At 42.4% G+C, this 16,666-nt stretch overlaps 2 protein-coding genes and 1 long non-coding RNA gene across 3 annotated transcripts; 1 reads left to right on the forward strand and 2 right to left on the reverse strand.

Annotated features, from left to right (window-relative positions):
- The first annotated feature begins 5,283 nt into the window (after positions 1–5,283).
- On the forward strand, positions 5,284–9,631 carry si:dkey-76k16.6 (uncharacterized protein LOC566817 homolog). The gene is given in 7 exon segments (XM_034184604.1): positions 5,284–5,487; positions 5,569–5,674; positions 8,842–8,968; positions 9,107–9,144; positions 9,147–9,226; positions 9,229–9,442; positions 9,445–9,631. Coding segments are annotated over 7 exon segments (744 nt in total). The 5' UTR covers positions 5,284–5,367; the 3' UTR covers positions 9,504–9,631.
- On the reverse strand, positions 8,800–9,444 carry LOC117523166. The gene is made up of 2 exons (XR_004564437.1): positions 9,314–9,444; positions 8,800–9,281 (listed from the first exon to the last, which is right to left on the reverse strand). It is a non-coding gene; the product is annotated as an uncharacterized LOC117523166 (long non-coding RNA).
- Positions 9,572–15,737, reverse strand: mgme1 (mitochondrial genome maintenance exonuclease 1). The gene is given in 10 exon segments (XM_034184368.1): positions 9,572–9,773; positions 12,381–12,510; positions 14,503–14,517; positions 14,519–14,636; positions 14,730–14,967; positions 15,044–15,095; positions 15,097–15,191; positions 15,194–15,368; positions 15,370–15,498; positions 15,500–15,737. Coding segments are annotated over 10 exon segments (1,071 nt in total). The 5' UTR covers positions 15,566–15,737; the 3' UTR covers positions 9,572–9,720.
- Positions 15,738–16,666: the final 929 nt, after the last annotated feature.

Below are 16,666 nucleotides of genomic sequence, written 5' to 3' on the forward strand. Positions count from 1 at the left end.
CAACAAATTTTCTGTTCCATTACTGTAAACTGGCCAATGCCTGTGTAGTAAAACCTGGCCATTTCAAAATTGCAAGGCTGAATGTCTTTTAAATAACACTGCTCATCCTATACTATTTTTATGAGAAACATATCTATATTTTTTGGTTACATATGTTGTCATTTGTTAATTAGTATAGTGTGTAAACTCTCAGACAAGTGGGGGCAGCAAATTGCAAAGTTCTGCACAGACTAACAGTGTCATTCAGGACTGGAACAAAAGTAAGTGGCCCATTTCATCCTCCCAACAGCCCGTTCAACATGAATCCTGGCATTTGCAATTTTTCTTGTCTTTGCAACATCAGCAGCAGTTTGTTGATCAAAGCCTAAGCTGGGAGGAAGAAAGTGCAGTTTGGCACAGCGCATCAAAAGGCGAGGCGTCCAGGGGGCATCTGGAAAAGATGCCCGAGCCACCTCAACTGACTCCTTTCGACGTGGAGGAGCAGCGGCTCGACTCCGAGCTCCTCCCGAGTGACCGAGCTCCTCACCCTATCTCTAAGGGAGCGCCCAGCCACCCTGCGGAGGAAACTCATCTCGGCTGCTTGTACTCGCGATCTCGTTCTTTCGGTCATGAGCCAGATCTCATGACCATAGGTGAGGATCGGAACGTAGATTGATCGGTAAATCGAGAGCTCCGCCCCCCTACTCAGCTCTCTCTTCACCACGACGGTCCGATACAGCGACCGCATCACTGCTCTATCTCACGCTCCATCCTTCCCTCACTCGTGAACAAGACCCCGAGATACTTAAACTCCTCCACTTGAGGCAAGGACACTCCACTGACCTGAAGAGGGCGAAGCACCTTTTTCCGGTCGAGAACCATGGCCTCGGATTTGGAGGTGCTGATATTCATCCCGGACGCTTCACACTCAGCTGCAAACCGCCCAGTGCACGCTGAAGGTCCTGATTTGACGAAGCCAACAGAACCACATCGTCCACAAACAGCAGAGACGAGATTCTGTGGTTCCCAAACCAGACCCCCTCTACACCCTGGCTGCACCTAGAAATTCTGTCCATAAAAATAATGAACAGAAGCGGTGACAAAGGGCAGCCCTGGCTGAGGCCAACGTGCACTTGAAACAGGTTTGACTACCGGCAATGCGAACCAAGCTCCTGCTGCGGTCATACAGGGACCGGATAGCCCTTAGCAAAGGACCCTGTACTCCCGGAGCACCCCCCACAGGGTGCCCCGAGGGACACGGTCGAACGCCTTCTCCAGATCCACAAACCACATGTGGACTGGTTGGGCGAACTCCCATGAACTCTCAAGCACCCGATGGAGCGTGAAGAGCTGGTCCAGTGTGCCGCGACCAGGACAAAAAACCACACTGCTCCTCCTGAATCCGAGGTTCGACCATCGGTCGAATTCTCCTCTCCAGTACTCTGGAATTGACCTTACCGGGGAGGCTGAGGAGTGTGATCCCCCTATACTTGGAACACACCCTCCGGTCCCCCTTCTTAAACAGAGGGACCACCACCCCGGTCTGCCAATCCAGAGGCACTGTCCCCGATCACCACGCGATGTTGCAGAGGCGTGTCAGCCGAGACAGTCCCACAACATCCAGAGACTTAAGGTACTCAGGACGGACTTCATCCACCCCAGGAGCCTTGGCACCAAGGAGTTTTCTAACCATGGTGACTTTGGCCTGGGTAATGAATGAGTCCACCTCTGAGTCCCCAGTCTCTGCTTCCTCTTCGGAAGACGTGATGATGGGATTGAGGAGATCCTCGAAGTACTCCTTCCAGCGCTCGACAACATCCCCAGTCAGTGTCAACAGCTCCCCTCCCGCACCATAAACAGTGCTGGTGGAGAGCTGCTTCCACCTCCTGAGGCGTCGGACGGTTTGCCAGAATCTCTTCAAGGCCGACCGATAGTCCTCCTCCATGGCCTCCCCGAACTCCTCCCAGACCCGAGTTTTTGCCTCTGCGACCGCATGGGCTGCGGCCCGCTTGGCCTGCCGGTACCTGTCAGCTGCCTCTGGGGTCCCACCTACCAACAAAGATAAGTAGGACTCCTTCAGCTTGACGGCATCCCTTACTTCCGGTGTCCACCACCGGGTTCGGGGATTGCTGCCACGACAGGCACCAGAGACCTTGTGACCACAGCTACGAGCGGCCGCATCGACAATGGAGGTGGAGAACATGGTCCACTCGGACTTCATGTCTCCAACCTCCCCCGGGATCTGGGAGAAGCTCTCCCGGAGGTGGGAGTTGAAGACCTCGCTGACAGAGGTTTCCACCAGTCGTTCCCAGCAGACCATCATGATACGTTTGGGCCTGCCAGGTCTGACCGGCTTCCTCCCCTCCCAGCGGATCCAACTCACCACCAGGTGGTGATTGGTCGACAGCTCTGCCCCTTTCTTCACTCGAGTGTCCGAGACACGTGTCCGAAGGTCAGATGATACGACTACAAAGTCGATCATCGACCTCCGGCAATGTTAAACATAAATATATGCAACAGTTTAGTTGTTCTAAGGAGAGTGTGAGAACTACAGACTTTCACAACAACAAAAAAAAACAGGTCTTGCATGGTAAAGTGTTCAGTCTGATCCTTTTGCTGCTTTGTTTCCAAACACTGGGAGTGTCTTGTCATAGAACTGAGCCGACGTGGTCCAACTACTGACTTTACAAATGTTTACATACCGTTTTCTGTTCCCACCGTGACTTCTTTAAACAGTTATGTTGCTTCTAAAATACTGTCTTCTTATCAGCGTGAACGGCGTCGGCAGTCTGTTTATATGCATTAACCTGTGAACGGGAAGTGTTAGGAGCTCTGCGCACTGAGAAACTCGAAACTGCCTTATTGACTTAAGTTTCATCTCTTGAACGCCAGATGGTGCACCTTCCCTTACTGCATGTGCTGAGCGCATCTCAATAAAAAAAAAAAGAAAAAAAAAAGAAGCCAAACAATTAAATACAAGTACATATTTGGAGTCAGCCTGGTTCACTCTGCTCCATTTTGTTACATTTTACCCCCATTTCATATTTTAGTATGGCCCGGGTTTTTATACAGATTTGGTACAGGGGTGATCTAGTCCGTGGCCGCGGTCAAATCAGTGTGTGTATGAAATTTATCAGAAATCAGGGAACACTAATTTTCTCTCTCTTTCGCTCTCACGATTCTCTAAATCTACGAGTTACAACCTCATGTTTATCCAAATAAACTGACGTCCTCCAATCAGGACAAACAGGAAGTGGCTATTCATACATAGCCGTATAAATAATACCAAATCCTATTCGTTTGTAGTGCAGTCTTATTATGGTTCAGGATAGGATTAGTCGTAGTGGTTAACAGAGTTTTGTAATCTACGTATCGTATATGTACTAGAGGTGGGCAGCTCGATCCTAATATTGATAATATTGATACCAATGCTGGTATTGATATTGAAAGATCCTCGTGTAAAAAGATCGATACTCAAGCTTTTTCTCTCCCGCACACAGTGACTGCTGCACACACAGATTCATCAAAGTCTACTCTCTGTCTGTAAGAGCAGCACTGTGCTGTGTCACACAACACGGAGCAGGTCACCCTTGTATTGTGGTTTGGCAGCCCTCTACCTCAGGAGATTTTGTTTTAAGTTGTGTTGAGTGATATTTTTTAAACAAAAATGTTGATTGTGATAATAAAGTATTTTGTTCTCACGTACAATGTTTGGCGAAACTCTATCCTAGGTCTTTTGGATCCTTTGGATCTATGAAGCTTAAATATGAAAAAGTATCGGTATTGATATCGGTGATACTGTGCCTGTATTTACTTGGTATCGGATCAATACCAAAATTCCCAGTATTGCCCACCTCTAACATGTACATAGCCTCATGATCACGTGACCTATATTGATCAATGAGAGAGACACTTACATACCTGTCACAAAAATAAAAGTCTGTCAGCATGCATGCGCAGGGACGGTCTGCAACGTGCAAAACGAAGAGAGATATCAAAAATGTTGCGTCGCCAAATTCTCTTCACACATCAAGGGTCTAGTGCTGGTTATACTACAGCACTTATTTTGGAAAAATATAGTTCCAAAATATAGTTCCTTTTTTTTTTTTTTACTGATAGATTGTTCAATAACTCCAGTGTTCCAGAGTGTGGATCACCAAATTCAGCTGAACCACCAGGGTCTCCTGTTGGATATACTGCAACACTAAGATTGGACAAATTTCATTTTGCGTCATGTTGGGAGATTTGTCCAGTTAAAAAAAAATCTACAAAATCATGTAACACTGTATTTTGCATTATTAGTGTAAAATTAAAATGAATGTTAAGGAAGGGAGTCATTTGTAGTGTAGCAGATACCTGAAACAATCCTGTAAAATGGTGATACAAGCACCAAATTCAGTACAGATGCTCCTTAGGCATTATGCGTTTGGGAAGAAAAGAAAAGAAAAGAAAAAAAACAAACAATTGGCCACTTGAATTTTTGATAGGCAGCCAGGTAGGGGTAAATTGAACATTTACACACGGGTCAAAATTAAAAGATGCTCCAATCATATTGAAAACATTATTTGACTGATCATAAATATTCCAAAAGTGTATAGTTTGGACTATCTGTGACTGAATGTTATCGAGTTATGAGGTAAAAACAGCAAGAATGGTGACAAATGTCAATTTCAGTTTGTACAAGAGTCAAAAGTTAAAAGTTGCTCCAACTTTGGTAAAAAAGTGGTGCAAATTATTGGTTGAGCTAATAGGATTAATAAATGGAATAGTTTTGACCAGGGTTAGGTAGGGTTACTTTGAAATGCAATCCAAAATTAATCAGATTACAAGTAATCCAAATCTATGTACGTACATACATGTAATCCACATGTATTCTTTCAAAGTAATCCTACCCAACCTTGGTTTTGACTGTTGAATGCTTGGCCAACAAAGTAAAGGTCAAACAATGACAACATCCATTGTATTTTATGACATATGTATGTTACCCTGTAGCATGATAACTAAGCATGACAACATAGTGCAAAATATTCCTTTTTTAAAACCCTGTTACTTTTTTATCATAAATGCATTGAAATTGCCCAGAATGCGCAAACATGCAGCTTTGACATCTGTCTTTTCATCATATCCTTGACTGAAAGGGTATTTTCCAACTACTGTTCTTCAATCTGGCATGCAGCAATAATACACTGGCTGTCTGTGATCTAGTTTGTCTTTGCCACGAGGGATGTGAAATAAGTTTATCAGAAAATGTAGACCTACACAGGTGTTCAGCATCAGTTTTGGAGTTTAACAATTTTGGAGTAAGATGTTTTAAGTTTCCACTTGAGCTTTGAATAAAACTTGCAGCACCAATGGCTGACTTTCTTTTTGGTTTACACCATTTGTTTCATGTCTAAGGTTTATGGCTATTTGATCCTCAAGAACCGAGTCAGATCAGACCCTGTACGGGTTTTAGTGGACCGAAGGCCAGAATTTGGCGTAATCATCATTCAGCCCCAGTGTGAACAGGTAAATGATCATTCGTGTGTATAAATGAAAGCCAGTGTAAAATGTTGTTCAGTAGTTCTTGTCATGTTTGTGTTCTTACAGAAGGGTGACCTCTTCAAAGGCATTGCAGTTTTTGCAGTTGATGAAGCTCATCTGAAGGAAATCATACGTACTTTGTTTGTTGACTGGATGGCATATAACTGTCTTGGTAATAAAACACTTTTGTGCTTTTTTGCCTTCTGAAAAAGCCATGCTGAGGTTTATGAATTTTTCTAACCATCTCACATAATGTGGTCACCAAAGCTGCAATGATATTACAGTAATACATTTCTCTGCACTCCTGATAGTTTCATTCCATTTTTAAGGAATTCCTCATTAAATATTACCATGACACTGAAATCATTCACAGGAGTTTAGGAGTTTTGTATCAGTGTCAAGTTGTACAAGCAATAGTGGCCTTAGCAGCCACCAGGACCCTGCAATTAGCAACAAGGCTTCACAAGCAACTTGTCTGTATTTACAGTGGCTTGCAAAAGTATTCAGCCCCTTGGTATTTCATGCATTTTAATTTGTTTATGCCATTTCAAATACAAAAATCAACCAGGAGGCTTCTCAATATAAAAATGTCTAAAGTTATCTTCCTTAAACTCAAACTGAAAGCAAATCTCTACAATTTGATATCAATTAATTACAAAATATAAAAGCCAAGTTGATAGATTGCATAAGTAATGGAGCACTTTGGTATAAAACCTGTAAATAATCAGTTTTATTGCAGTTTTCTTCAGACAAGTCAGGGGATGGATACATGAACATTTCCAAGTCACTGAATAGTGTATGTCTTTGACTGTATTTACATCAATTATGAAAAAATACAAACAGTATGGCAATCTATGGTAAATCTGCGTGGATTAGACCACTCTCAAAAACGGAATGACCGGGAAAGAAGGAGAAGAGTGAGGAAAGCCACCAAGACAATCTAAAAGATGTTATAGGTTTATGTGGCTGTGATTGGAGAAACTGTGCATGGTTCATGTTTTGCATTTTGTATACCATTATACAGCTTCATGATCAAATGGTATAGATGATTTTCTTAAAAAGAAGACCTGAAAGTTCAGCTACAATTTGCCAGAAGGTACATCTGAGATGCAAAACTAGATTTTGTCTGTTTTGTTGAAAGAAAATCCTTCTCCGCTCTACTACACTATGAACCTAAGAGTGGTGAAGCAAAATGCAAATTTGCACTGTGCACAGTTTATCCAGTCACAGCCACATAAGCCTAACTTTTTCTGAGTTGTGTTGGTGGCTTTCCTCACTCTTCTCCTTCTTGCACAGTTTTTGAGAATGGTCTATGCCATGCAGATTTACCATAGAGTGCTATGCTGTTTGTATTTCTTCATAATTGATGTAAATAAAGTTAAAGACCTATTCAGTGACTTGGAAATGTTCATGTATCCATCCCCTGATTTGTCTGAAGAAAACTGGCAATAAAACTGATTATTTACACGTACTATACCAAAGGTCACCGAGGTGGTTAGAAAGCTCATCGGTGGCAAGGCCCCTGGGGTGGATGAAGTCCGTCCTGAGTAACTTAAGTCTCTGGATGTTGTGGGACTGTCTTGGCTGACACGCCTCTGCAACATTGCGTGGCGATCAGGGACAGTGCCTCTGGATTGGCAGACCGGGTGGTGGTCCCTCTGTTTAAGAAGGGGGACCGGAGGGTGTGTTCCAACTATAGGATCACACTACTCAGCCTCCCCGGTAAGGTCTATTCCAGAGTACTGGAGAGGAGAATTCGACAGATGGGTCGAACCTCGGATTCAGGAGGAGCAGTGTGGTTTTCGTCCTGGTCGCGGCACACTGGACCAGCTCTACATGCTCCATCGGGTGCTCGAGGGTTCATGGGAGTTCGCCCAACCAGTCCACATGTGTTTTGTAGATCTGGAGAAGGCGTTCGACCGTGTCCCTCCGGGCGCCATGTGGAGAGTGCTCCGGGAGTACGGGGTCCGGGGTCCTTTGGTAAGGGCTATCCGGTCCCTGTACGACCGCAGCAGGAGCTTGGTTCATTATTTTTATGGACAGAATTTCTAGGCGCAGCCAGGGTGTAGAGGGGGTCTGGTTTGGGAACCACAGAATCTCGTCTCTGCTGTTTGCGGACAATGTGGTTCTGTTGGCTTCGTCAAATCAGGACCTTCAGCGTGCACTGGGGAGGTTTGCAGCCGAGTGTGAAGCGTCCGGGATGAAATTCAGCACCTCCAAATCCGAGGCCATGGTTCTCGACCAGAAAAAGGTGCTTTGCCCTCTTCAGGTCGGTGGAGTGTCCTTGCCTCAAGTGGAGGAGTTTAAGTATCTCGGGATCTTGTTCACGAGTGAGGGACGGATGGAGCGTGAGATCGATAGACGGATCGGTGCAGCATCTGCAGTGATGCGGTCGCTGTATCGGACCGTCGTGGTGAAGAGAGAGCTGAGTAGGGGGCAAAGCTCTCGATTTACCGATCGATCTACGTTCCGATCCTCCCTATGGTCATGATATTTGACTCATGACGAAAGAACGAGATTGCGAGTACAAGCGGCAGAGATGAGTTTCCTCCGCAGGGTGGCTGGGCGCTCCCTTAGAGATAGGGTGAGGAGCTCGGTCACTCGGGAGGAGCTCAGAGTCAAGCCGCTGCTCCTCCATGTCGAAAGGAGTCAGTTGAGGTGGCTCGGGCATCTTTTCCGGATGCCCCCTGGACCGCCTCGCTGGAGACGTGTTCCGGGCACGCCCCACTGGAGGAGGCCCCGGGGAAGACCCAGGACACGCTGGAGGGATTACATCTCTCGGCTGGCTTGGGAACACCTTGGGGTTCCCCCGGAGGAGCTGGGGGAGGTGTGTGTGGATCGGGAGGTCTGGGCGGCTTTGCTTGAGCTGCTGCCCCCCGCGACCCGACTCCGGATAAAGTGGAAGAAAATGGATGGATGGATGGATGGACTATACCAAAGGGGCCCATTACTTATGCAACCCTCATCTTGGCTTTTAAATTTTTAACTAATTTATATCAAATTGTAGAGATTTGCTTTGAGTTTGAGTTTAAGGAAGATCATTTTAGAAATTTTATATTGTGAAGACTGATTTACTTTTCGTATTTGAAATGGCATAAACAAATTAAAATGCATGAAATACCAAGGGGCTGAATACTTTTGCAAGCCACTGTATTTTATATTGTGGTCACTGTGGATATTAAAAGATTCCAAAGCACAGATTATGTTCAATGTTTCAAATTTCAACACATTTCTGTTGCAAAAACAAAACTTTAATCCAGTTTCAATTTTAGATTTTTCATTCAAACAATATGCATATAAAATGAATTGCCTTTCTACTAAAGCAACTTTCTGTTGAAGCAATCAGCCTCCAGTATATGAAGTTACTCAAGGATGCAGCTTCAGAAAGACAGGTACACTGCCACAAACGGGCAGTGTGCCACATAATGATCCTGGAGGATGTATCCCACCTCGCCTCTGTAGACAGGTACAGACAACGTATACAATGATAGTAACTCTACAGTGAGCCAGAAATGACCATTTGGGCTTGACAGTTGATTAATAAAACATGATTGTACTTCAAATCAAACAGTTTGTTTACACGGTTTGTTTTGTCTTGCATCAGTGCAAGTCTGTCACTGGGCTCTCTGGATGAATCCCATGTGGCTTGGTGAGTCAGGCATGGAAATATGGAGAGGACAATGCTGCCAGGATGATCCGGAACATGGTCGCAAACTTCCCCTCCTACTGTGTGTGTTGAATGCAGAAAGACAGCCTGTGGCCTGGATTGTGACCTATCCCTCATGTGCTATGGGGATGTTGTACACTAAACCAGAGTATAGACGGAGAAGCTATGCCAAAGTCCTGGCCACTACACTGGCAAAGAGACTGCATGGTGAGGAGCCTGCGGTGTACTGCTTCATAGAAGAGGAAAATCTGACGTCCTATAGGCTCTTCAAAAAGCGGGCTTTACTCAAGATCCTTCACACAGGGAAGCCTGGTTTCACATTGGTCAGTCTTAGTATATCAGTCAAGTGTGTTGTTGCACATTTAAAATTAAGTGAACTTCTGATTACTGAGTGTGCTATGATCAGTTTCTACTGGAGTGCAAAATGGGGCAATGCTCACTAAAAGTATTAGTAAGAACCCATGAAAAAGATTTGTTTTTCCATTCTAACAACTGGGAACCTGGTGTAGTCCACAATTAGTGAAGTACGACAGCATTGGTCAAATGGTCTTTCAGATGTCTCTTAACCCGTCTTCTCCGACGCTGTAGTGATGACTGACTGGATCTGGAATAAAATAAATTCATCAGTGTAAAAAATAAAAATAGCTGAGGAATGGAAATATTATTTTTCCTCATCAGATATGTAAGCACAGTAAAATTTTAATTTTTAAATGAGGGAGGTCACTCAGTAGCGCACACACCCGCATCAAGGTAAAACAGGCCTCATCACAACCCATTTTGAAACGTTTCAACCTACAATGCATCTGGAAAGTATTCACAGTGCTTCACTTTTTTCACATTTTGTTATGTTACAGCCTCATTCCAAAATGGGGTAAAATATCTTTTTCCTTCAAAATTCTTCTCACAACACCCCATAATGACAACATGAAAAAATGTTTTTTTTTTTGGCAAATTTACAAAAAATAATAATGATAATTAAAAAAAAAAAACCTTAAAAATCACATGTACATTTGTATTCCCAGCCTTTACTCAATACTTTGTTGATGCAAATTTGGCAATAGTTCAATCTTTGTCTCATCAGACCAGAAAATTTTGTTTCTCATGGTCTGACAGCCCTTCAGGTGCCTTTTGGCAAACTCCAGGCGGACTGCCATGTGCCCTTTATGAAGGAGTGGCTTCTCTTTGGCCACTCTACCATACAGACCTGACTGGTGAAATGCTGCAGAGATGGTTCTCTTCTCTCCACAGAGGAATGCTGGAGCTCTGACATAGTGACCATTGGGTTCTTTGTCACTTCCCTGACTAAGGCCCTTCTTCTCATGATTGCTCAGTTTAGATGTGTGGCCAGCTCTAGGAGGAGTCTTAGTGGATCTGAACCGCTTCTATTTATGGATGATGGAGGCCACTGTGCTTACTGGGACCTTCAAAGCAGCAGAAATGTTTCTGTACCCTTCCCCAGATTTGTGCCTTGAGACAATCCTGTCTTGGTGGTCTCCAGACAATTCCTTTGACTTCATGCTTGGTTTGTGCTCTGACATGCACTGTCAACTGTGGAACCTTATACACTCAACAAAATATAAACGCAACACTTTTGGTTTTGCTCCCATTTTGTATGAGATGAACTCAAAGATCTAAAACTTTTTCCACATACACAATATCACCATTTCCCTCAAATATTGTTCACAAACCAGTCGAAATCTGTGATAGTGAGCACTTCTCCTTTGCTGAGATAATCCATCCCACGTCACAGGTGTGCCATATCAAGATGCTGATTAGACACCATGATTAGTGCACAGGTGTGCCTTAGACTGCCCACAATAAAAGGCCACTCTGAAAGGTGCAGTTTTATCACACAGCACAATGCCACAGATGTCGCAAGATTTGAGGGAGCGTGCAATTGGCATGATGACAGCAGGAATGTCAACCAGAGCTGTTGCTCGTGTATTGAATGTTCATTTCTCTACCATAAGCCATCTCCAAGGCGTTTCAGAGAATTTGGCAGTACATCCAACCAGCCTCACAACCACAGACCACGTGTAACCACACCATCCAAGGACCTCCACATCCAGCATGTTCACCTCCAGGATCGTCTGAGACCAGCCACTCGGACAGCTGCTGAAACAATCGGTTGCATAACCAAAGTATTTCTGCACAAACTGTCAGAAACCGTCTCAGGGAAGCTCATCTGCATGCTCATGGTCCTCATCGGGGGTCTCGACCTGACTCCAGTTCGTCGTCGTAACCGACTTGAGTGGGCAAATGCTCACATTCGCTGGCGTTTGGCACGTTGGAGAGGTGTTCTCTTCACGGATGATGCGAAGGAGATGTGTTGCACTGCATGAGGCATATGGTGGTCACACCAGATACTGACTGGTATCCCCCCCCAATAAAACAAAACTGCACCTTTCAGAGTGGCCTTTTATTGTGGGCAGTCTAAGGCACACCTGTGCACTAATCATGGTGTCTAATCAGCATCTTCGTATGGCACACCTGTGACGTGGGATGGATTATCTCAGCAAAGGAGAAGTGCTCACTATCACAGATTTCGACTGGTTTGTGAACAATATTTGAGGAAATGGTGATATTGTGTATGTGGAAAAAGTTTTAGATCTTTGAGTTCATCTCATACAAAATGGGAGCAAACCAAAAGTGTTGCGTTTATATTTTTGTTGCGTATATGTGTCTTTCCAAATCATGTCCAATCAACTGAATGTACCCCAGGTGGACCTCAATTAAGCTGTAGAAACATCTCAAGGATAAGCAAGTCACACTGTCATTACGGTGCATAGTATGTAGAATTTTGAGAAAAATAATAAACTTCATCTATTTTGGAATTAGACTGTAACCTAACAAAATGTGGAAAAAGTGAAGCGCTGTGAATACTTTCAAGATGCATTGTAGGCTGAAAGGTTTCAACATGGGTTGTGATGAGGCCTTTGGTGTTTTGCACTAGTTCATTTGACAAAAATGGTACATCATGAAATATTGACACCTGCCCCCCGCCCCCTCCAAAAAACAAACAAACAAAAAAAATTGTAGCTACACCAAAATTTAGCAGTTCATTTCAGCGTACGTGCCCCACCATGAGTATCAGTCAACAATTCTTTTCAGTCATCTGACACACATACAAAATAGCCAACAGATACTCATGGAAAAACAGTGTCCTTGCCAATGTAAATACTTATATAACACAATGTTCTCAAGTCCTTACTTTGTTCCATGAACTCATCGAAGCGAACCAACCACTTCTCCCAGTACTCCAACATCAGCTCTGAATTCAGCTGATGAGCATGGGCAGGAGAGCCATTTTTGTAGGCAACCACAATGAGTCCATTTTCAACCTGCAAAGAAAGAAAAATAAATACCATCACTCAAAGGTGACATAATCAGTGGAGTCATATGACGTACGTCCTACACAGTATATTTTCAAAAGCAGTATAGACACATCTCTGCTTATATCCACTAGGGGTGTGCATCTCCACTCCTTTAAAACAATCCATATGTATCTAGATACTTATGATTCAGGGGAGGATACGTTTATTATGACTACACTTCATTTAGTGAGGGACAATGTTTTGTTTTATCAAGAGTATAGCAGTAGAGACAAAATGTGTGCTTTTTTTTTATTTAAACAATAACCACTAGATGGCAATGCAGTAACACTGCCACCATTTTGGACTGAAAGGACTGAAATCATCAATAATATAGCTGTAGGATGTATTGCTTTTTACAATCTCTAAGAAAGAATTCTTTTCCCCCACCTGTTTTGATTTAGAATCATCACTTGGGAGAACAATTTAGTCCCTGTCTAAGATTTTTACTGAGGAATAAAATTAAAGATTTTTAAAAATTATGCACAGATTTTATCCGTCCAAAGGTTATTTAAAAAGATTTAGGGTTAGGGTTTCCCAGTGCCTTTGTTTAATTTATTTTGGAGCTGTGAATGTTAAATTATTTTGAGGTGATTTGTATCTGTTTATAAGATCAATGAAGACTTCAATTTCTGTTTTGAAAAATGTTATTGGATTTGTCAGTTATGAAATCTTCAGAGACCCATTTCTTAAATTTATAGAAAATTTAATTTCCACAAATATAAATAAAAAAAAAACTCAGCTTTTACATTATTTCTTTCACTTTAATTTATATCTAAATACTAATAATTTGTTGTTGTTCTGTTAATTTTATCATAATTCAGAGTAGTTCGATACATCCATTTTCTATACCCACTTACTCCAATTAAGGGTTACCGTGGGGGCTGGAGCCTATCCCAGCATTCATAAGGCATGATGAGGCAGGGTACATACACACTGGGCAGGACATCAGTCTATCGCAGGGCCAAATTCCAGAACAGTTATTTATTTAATTTTGATTCTGTATGTGGTCTCCTGCTGTGTGTGTATTGTGTTTTTAAAGTAAATGTTCATTGTCCGTGTCTTCTTTTTGTTCAACAAAGTTTTTAAAAAAAGCACAAGATGTGCTGGAGAAAGTAGTGGAAAGCTACAACTACCACTGTGACAATAAACACCTTGTCTTTCACCTTGAAGAATTTATATAACTTATGTATTTATATATTATAAAATGTTACGCAGACAAACACACATCAAAATTGCATGCACAAATTGGCAAATGTCAAAGCCAAATCATAAGAGCAGTATCAAATTTCTAAAGCCTGTAAACTGTACTACATTACTGTACTTTGTACATACTGAAAAGGCTACATTGGAATATGTTTTTGCTTTCTATTAGGAACAGTAAATTTTTGTATATCTGAAACCATGATTTGAAAGTTTTAGGTGTTTAATAAAATGAAATTCTGAATGAATATTTCATGTTTCAAAGTTAATATTCGTAAGTAAGTACATACTGTTAGTAAGTAAATAGTGTGTAAAATAGGTATAACACTTTCATTATTCCAACACAGGCCATTTCGAGTAGAAAGAACTTTGTTTTACTTTTGTAAGGCACCTTGGAACATTTTGCTTGATTCACTTTCAGTCCAAAGTGATAGAGCTGTAGCAGGGACCTTCAATCATAGATTTAAGGAATAACCCTGTTGTCTCTGATGATTTGTGGACATTAATGCTGGATTTTACAGTCACAAATTGAGTTTTACTGGCTGGCAAGTCCCTAACTTTAACTAGTCATTCTTAATTATTTAAGAAAATATGCATGGATAACTGGAGTGGGGTGACTTACCTGGGATGAGTTCGCAGTGGGGTTGACTCACCTGCTTATCGTTTTCAGTCAGCTTAAATAACTATTACAACTCAGGCTTAGACATTCAGAATTTTAAACTTAGGAACGGAGGCTAAATGAAGGAGCACAATACGTACCTGGTATTTGTAGTTGCCTATCGCTGTTCAAAGCCCCAGCGTAGGCTGCCACCTGAATTGGGTTGTCATATGTGTTCTGAGCAACGGTTTGTCTTTTTTCTGACGTCTTCCAGTCAATAACGCACAAAACACCCCTGGGGATAAATTTGGCCATAAGTGAAATAAGTAAGTAAAATAACACAGCATAATTTGAGATGGAGTACTATTGTTCAGCTGTGTGTACGTACTTGTAGCGAGCAACACAATCCACAATTCCTAAATAGTTAAGGGTGTCGTGCTGCACAGCGCTCTCGATGACCCTCACTGCACTGATGTCGTCCAGGATGTGAGAAATGCTCTCCATATATCCCTGTACCTCAGGTGGATACTGTGACACCACTGTGGGATTTTTATCCTTCCACGTTACACCAGACAACAGAACATCCTCCAAAGCTGAATGGAAAAGCTTTCCTTGTCTGAATAAGTCTGTAAGAAGACAAAACCAACTTTGGTGTCATGCAAAAAAACAAAGATCTGACAGGGGCTATTTCCAGTTTGGCACTTACTCTGACTGTATGCTTGAATCCTTCCTCTCCCAGGTCAGCGATCATCTTTCCTCTTCCATCTCTCCAGGTAGAAGATCTGCTCTGGGGAAAGAGTCTGCTGAAGAATACGGGTCACGCTCGGGGCTGATCTGCCACGATTTAACAAATACGGGTTGGAGGTCCTGAATAATCTGAAGCTTCTGTGTCTACAGTCCTCGCACAGTTTTAAGAGGGATGGAAAGTTTTAGGCACCCTTAGTTCTGATCCTCCCGTGAGGATGTCTGACCTTTGACAAACAGGTCCATAAATGTCCTCATCTTCCTTTTGGAGTGACTCAGGAGTTTTGTGAACTCACCCTCGAGGACATGACTGACTTGACTAGACTAGAATAGCGTCCGATGTCCACTGAGCTGTACGGGCTGTGTTTCTTTGCTGCTCTCGAACGGCTGCAGTTAGAGAAATTGCTCACAAACCAGGGAGGTACACTGAGGAATCAGCACAACGCCTCCAGCTGACACAAGACGATGGACAATAAACATTCTCGCCACTTTGAATTTCAAGCAATACACTTTAACATAAGAGGTGGATTAACGGTGTGGTTCGAAGTTTTAACCGTGTATTTCAGGTTTTTATGGTTACTGTAATTTTCTTCTGGCGGTACTTGCCCCAACATGTCCAAAAGGAAGAAAAACAACACGCATTCATTTTCAAACGACGTTCGTCTTTGGTAGCACAAGCTTCCGTAGCTGGGAATTGAAGTTCTAAAGTTCCGTTTCACACATATAAGATACGGTTTCACAACGACGCCCTATACTTAAAAGAACTACAACACCCATCATGTGTAGCGCACCATGAAAATATGTCCGTGTTGCTTATTTATGTGTTCGTTAATGAAACTGTCGAAATCAGCTGCAAGTATAGTAAGTTAGCGCTGGAATAAATAGTGTTACAGAAATACCCTGAAAAGCTTCAACATGTGAGATGCCTTGCTTCCAAAAACACTTGTATCCCAGTCTGAAATAATGTCTTAAATTAGCAGCTTATATAACGCGCCAAATAACAACAAAAGTTGCCTCAAGGTGCCTCACAGAACAGCTCAAAAATAAAATTTTAATTGAGTAAATAAAATAAAAAATCAAATACATAATTAAAACACAAGAAAAAGAATAAAACAGATAAAAAAATAAAAGCTATTCATAAGAAAGAATAAAATACGTTTTAAGTCTTGATTTAAAAATGTTCACAGACCATTATGCATTTTGAGTTTGAACTCTAAAAAGTGGTGTTTCAGTGTTCTTTATCTTTACATTAACAGTTCCAACAATTTCAATCAATGAATATGTTCAGCATTTTTACAGATTGCTTTTCTTCTGTCTCATTCTCCACATATTTATGTAATGAAACTAGAAGGGTATTCAGAGGGCACATCTTGTTTTCCGCACAGTTCAATAATTGGTGACATGTTCAATCCATGCTCCTCTTCTTTGGATTACAGCTGCAACACGCACATCGAAGTTTGTGATGACATTGCCACACATCTCAAGAGGGATTCTTCAAATTTTCTGATGGATGCTGGTCTTCAGGGCCTCAATGGTCTGGGTTGTTGTAATTGCCTACGAACTAAAAAAAAGTGGTAACAT

Source organism: Thalassophryne amazonica, chromosome 13, assembly GCF_902500255.1.
Source record: "Thalassophryne amazonica chromosome 13, fThaAma1.1, whole genome shotgun sequence".
In the NCBI taxonomy this organism is placed as follows: Eukaryota; Metazoa; Chordata; class Actinopteri; order Batrachoidiformes; family Batrachoididae; genus Thalassophryne; species Thalassophryne amazonica.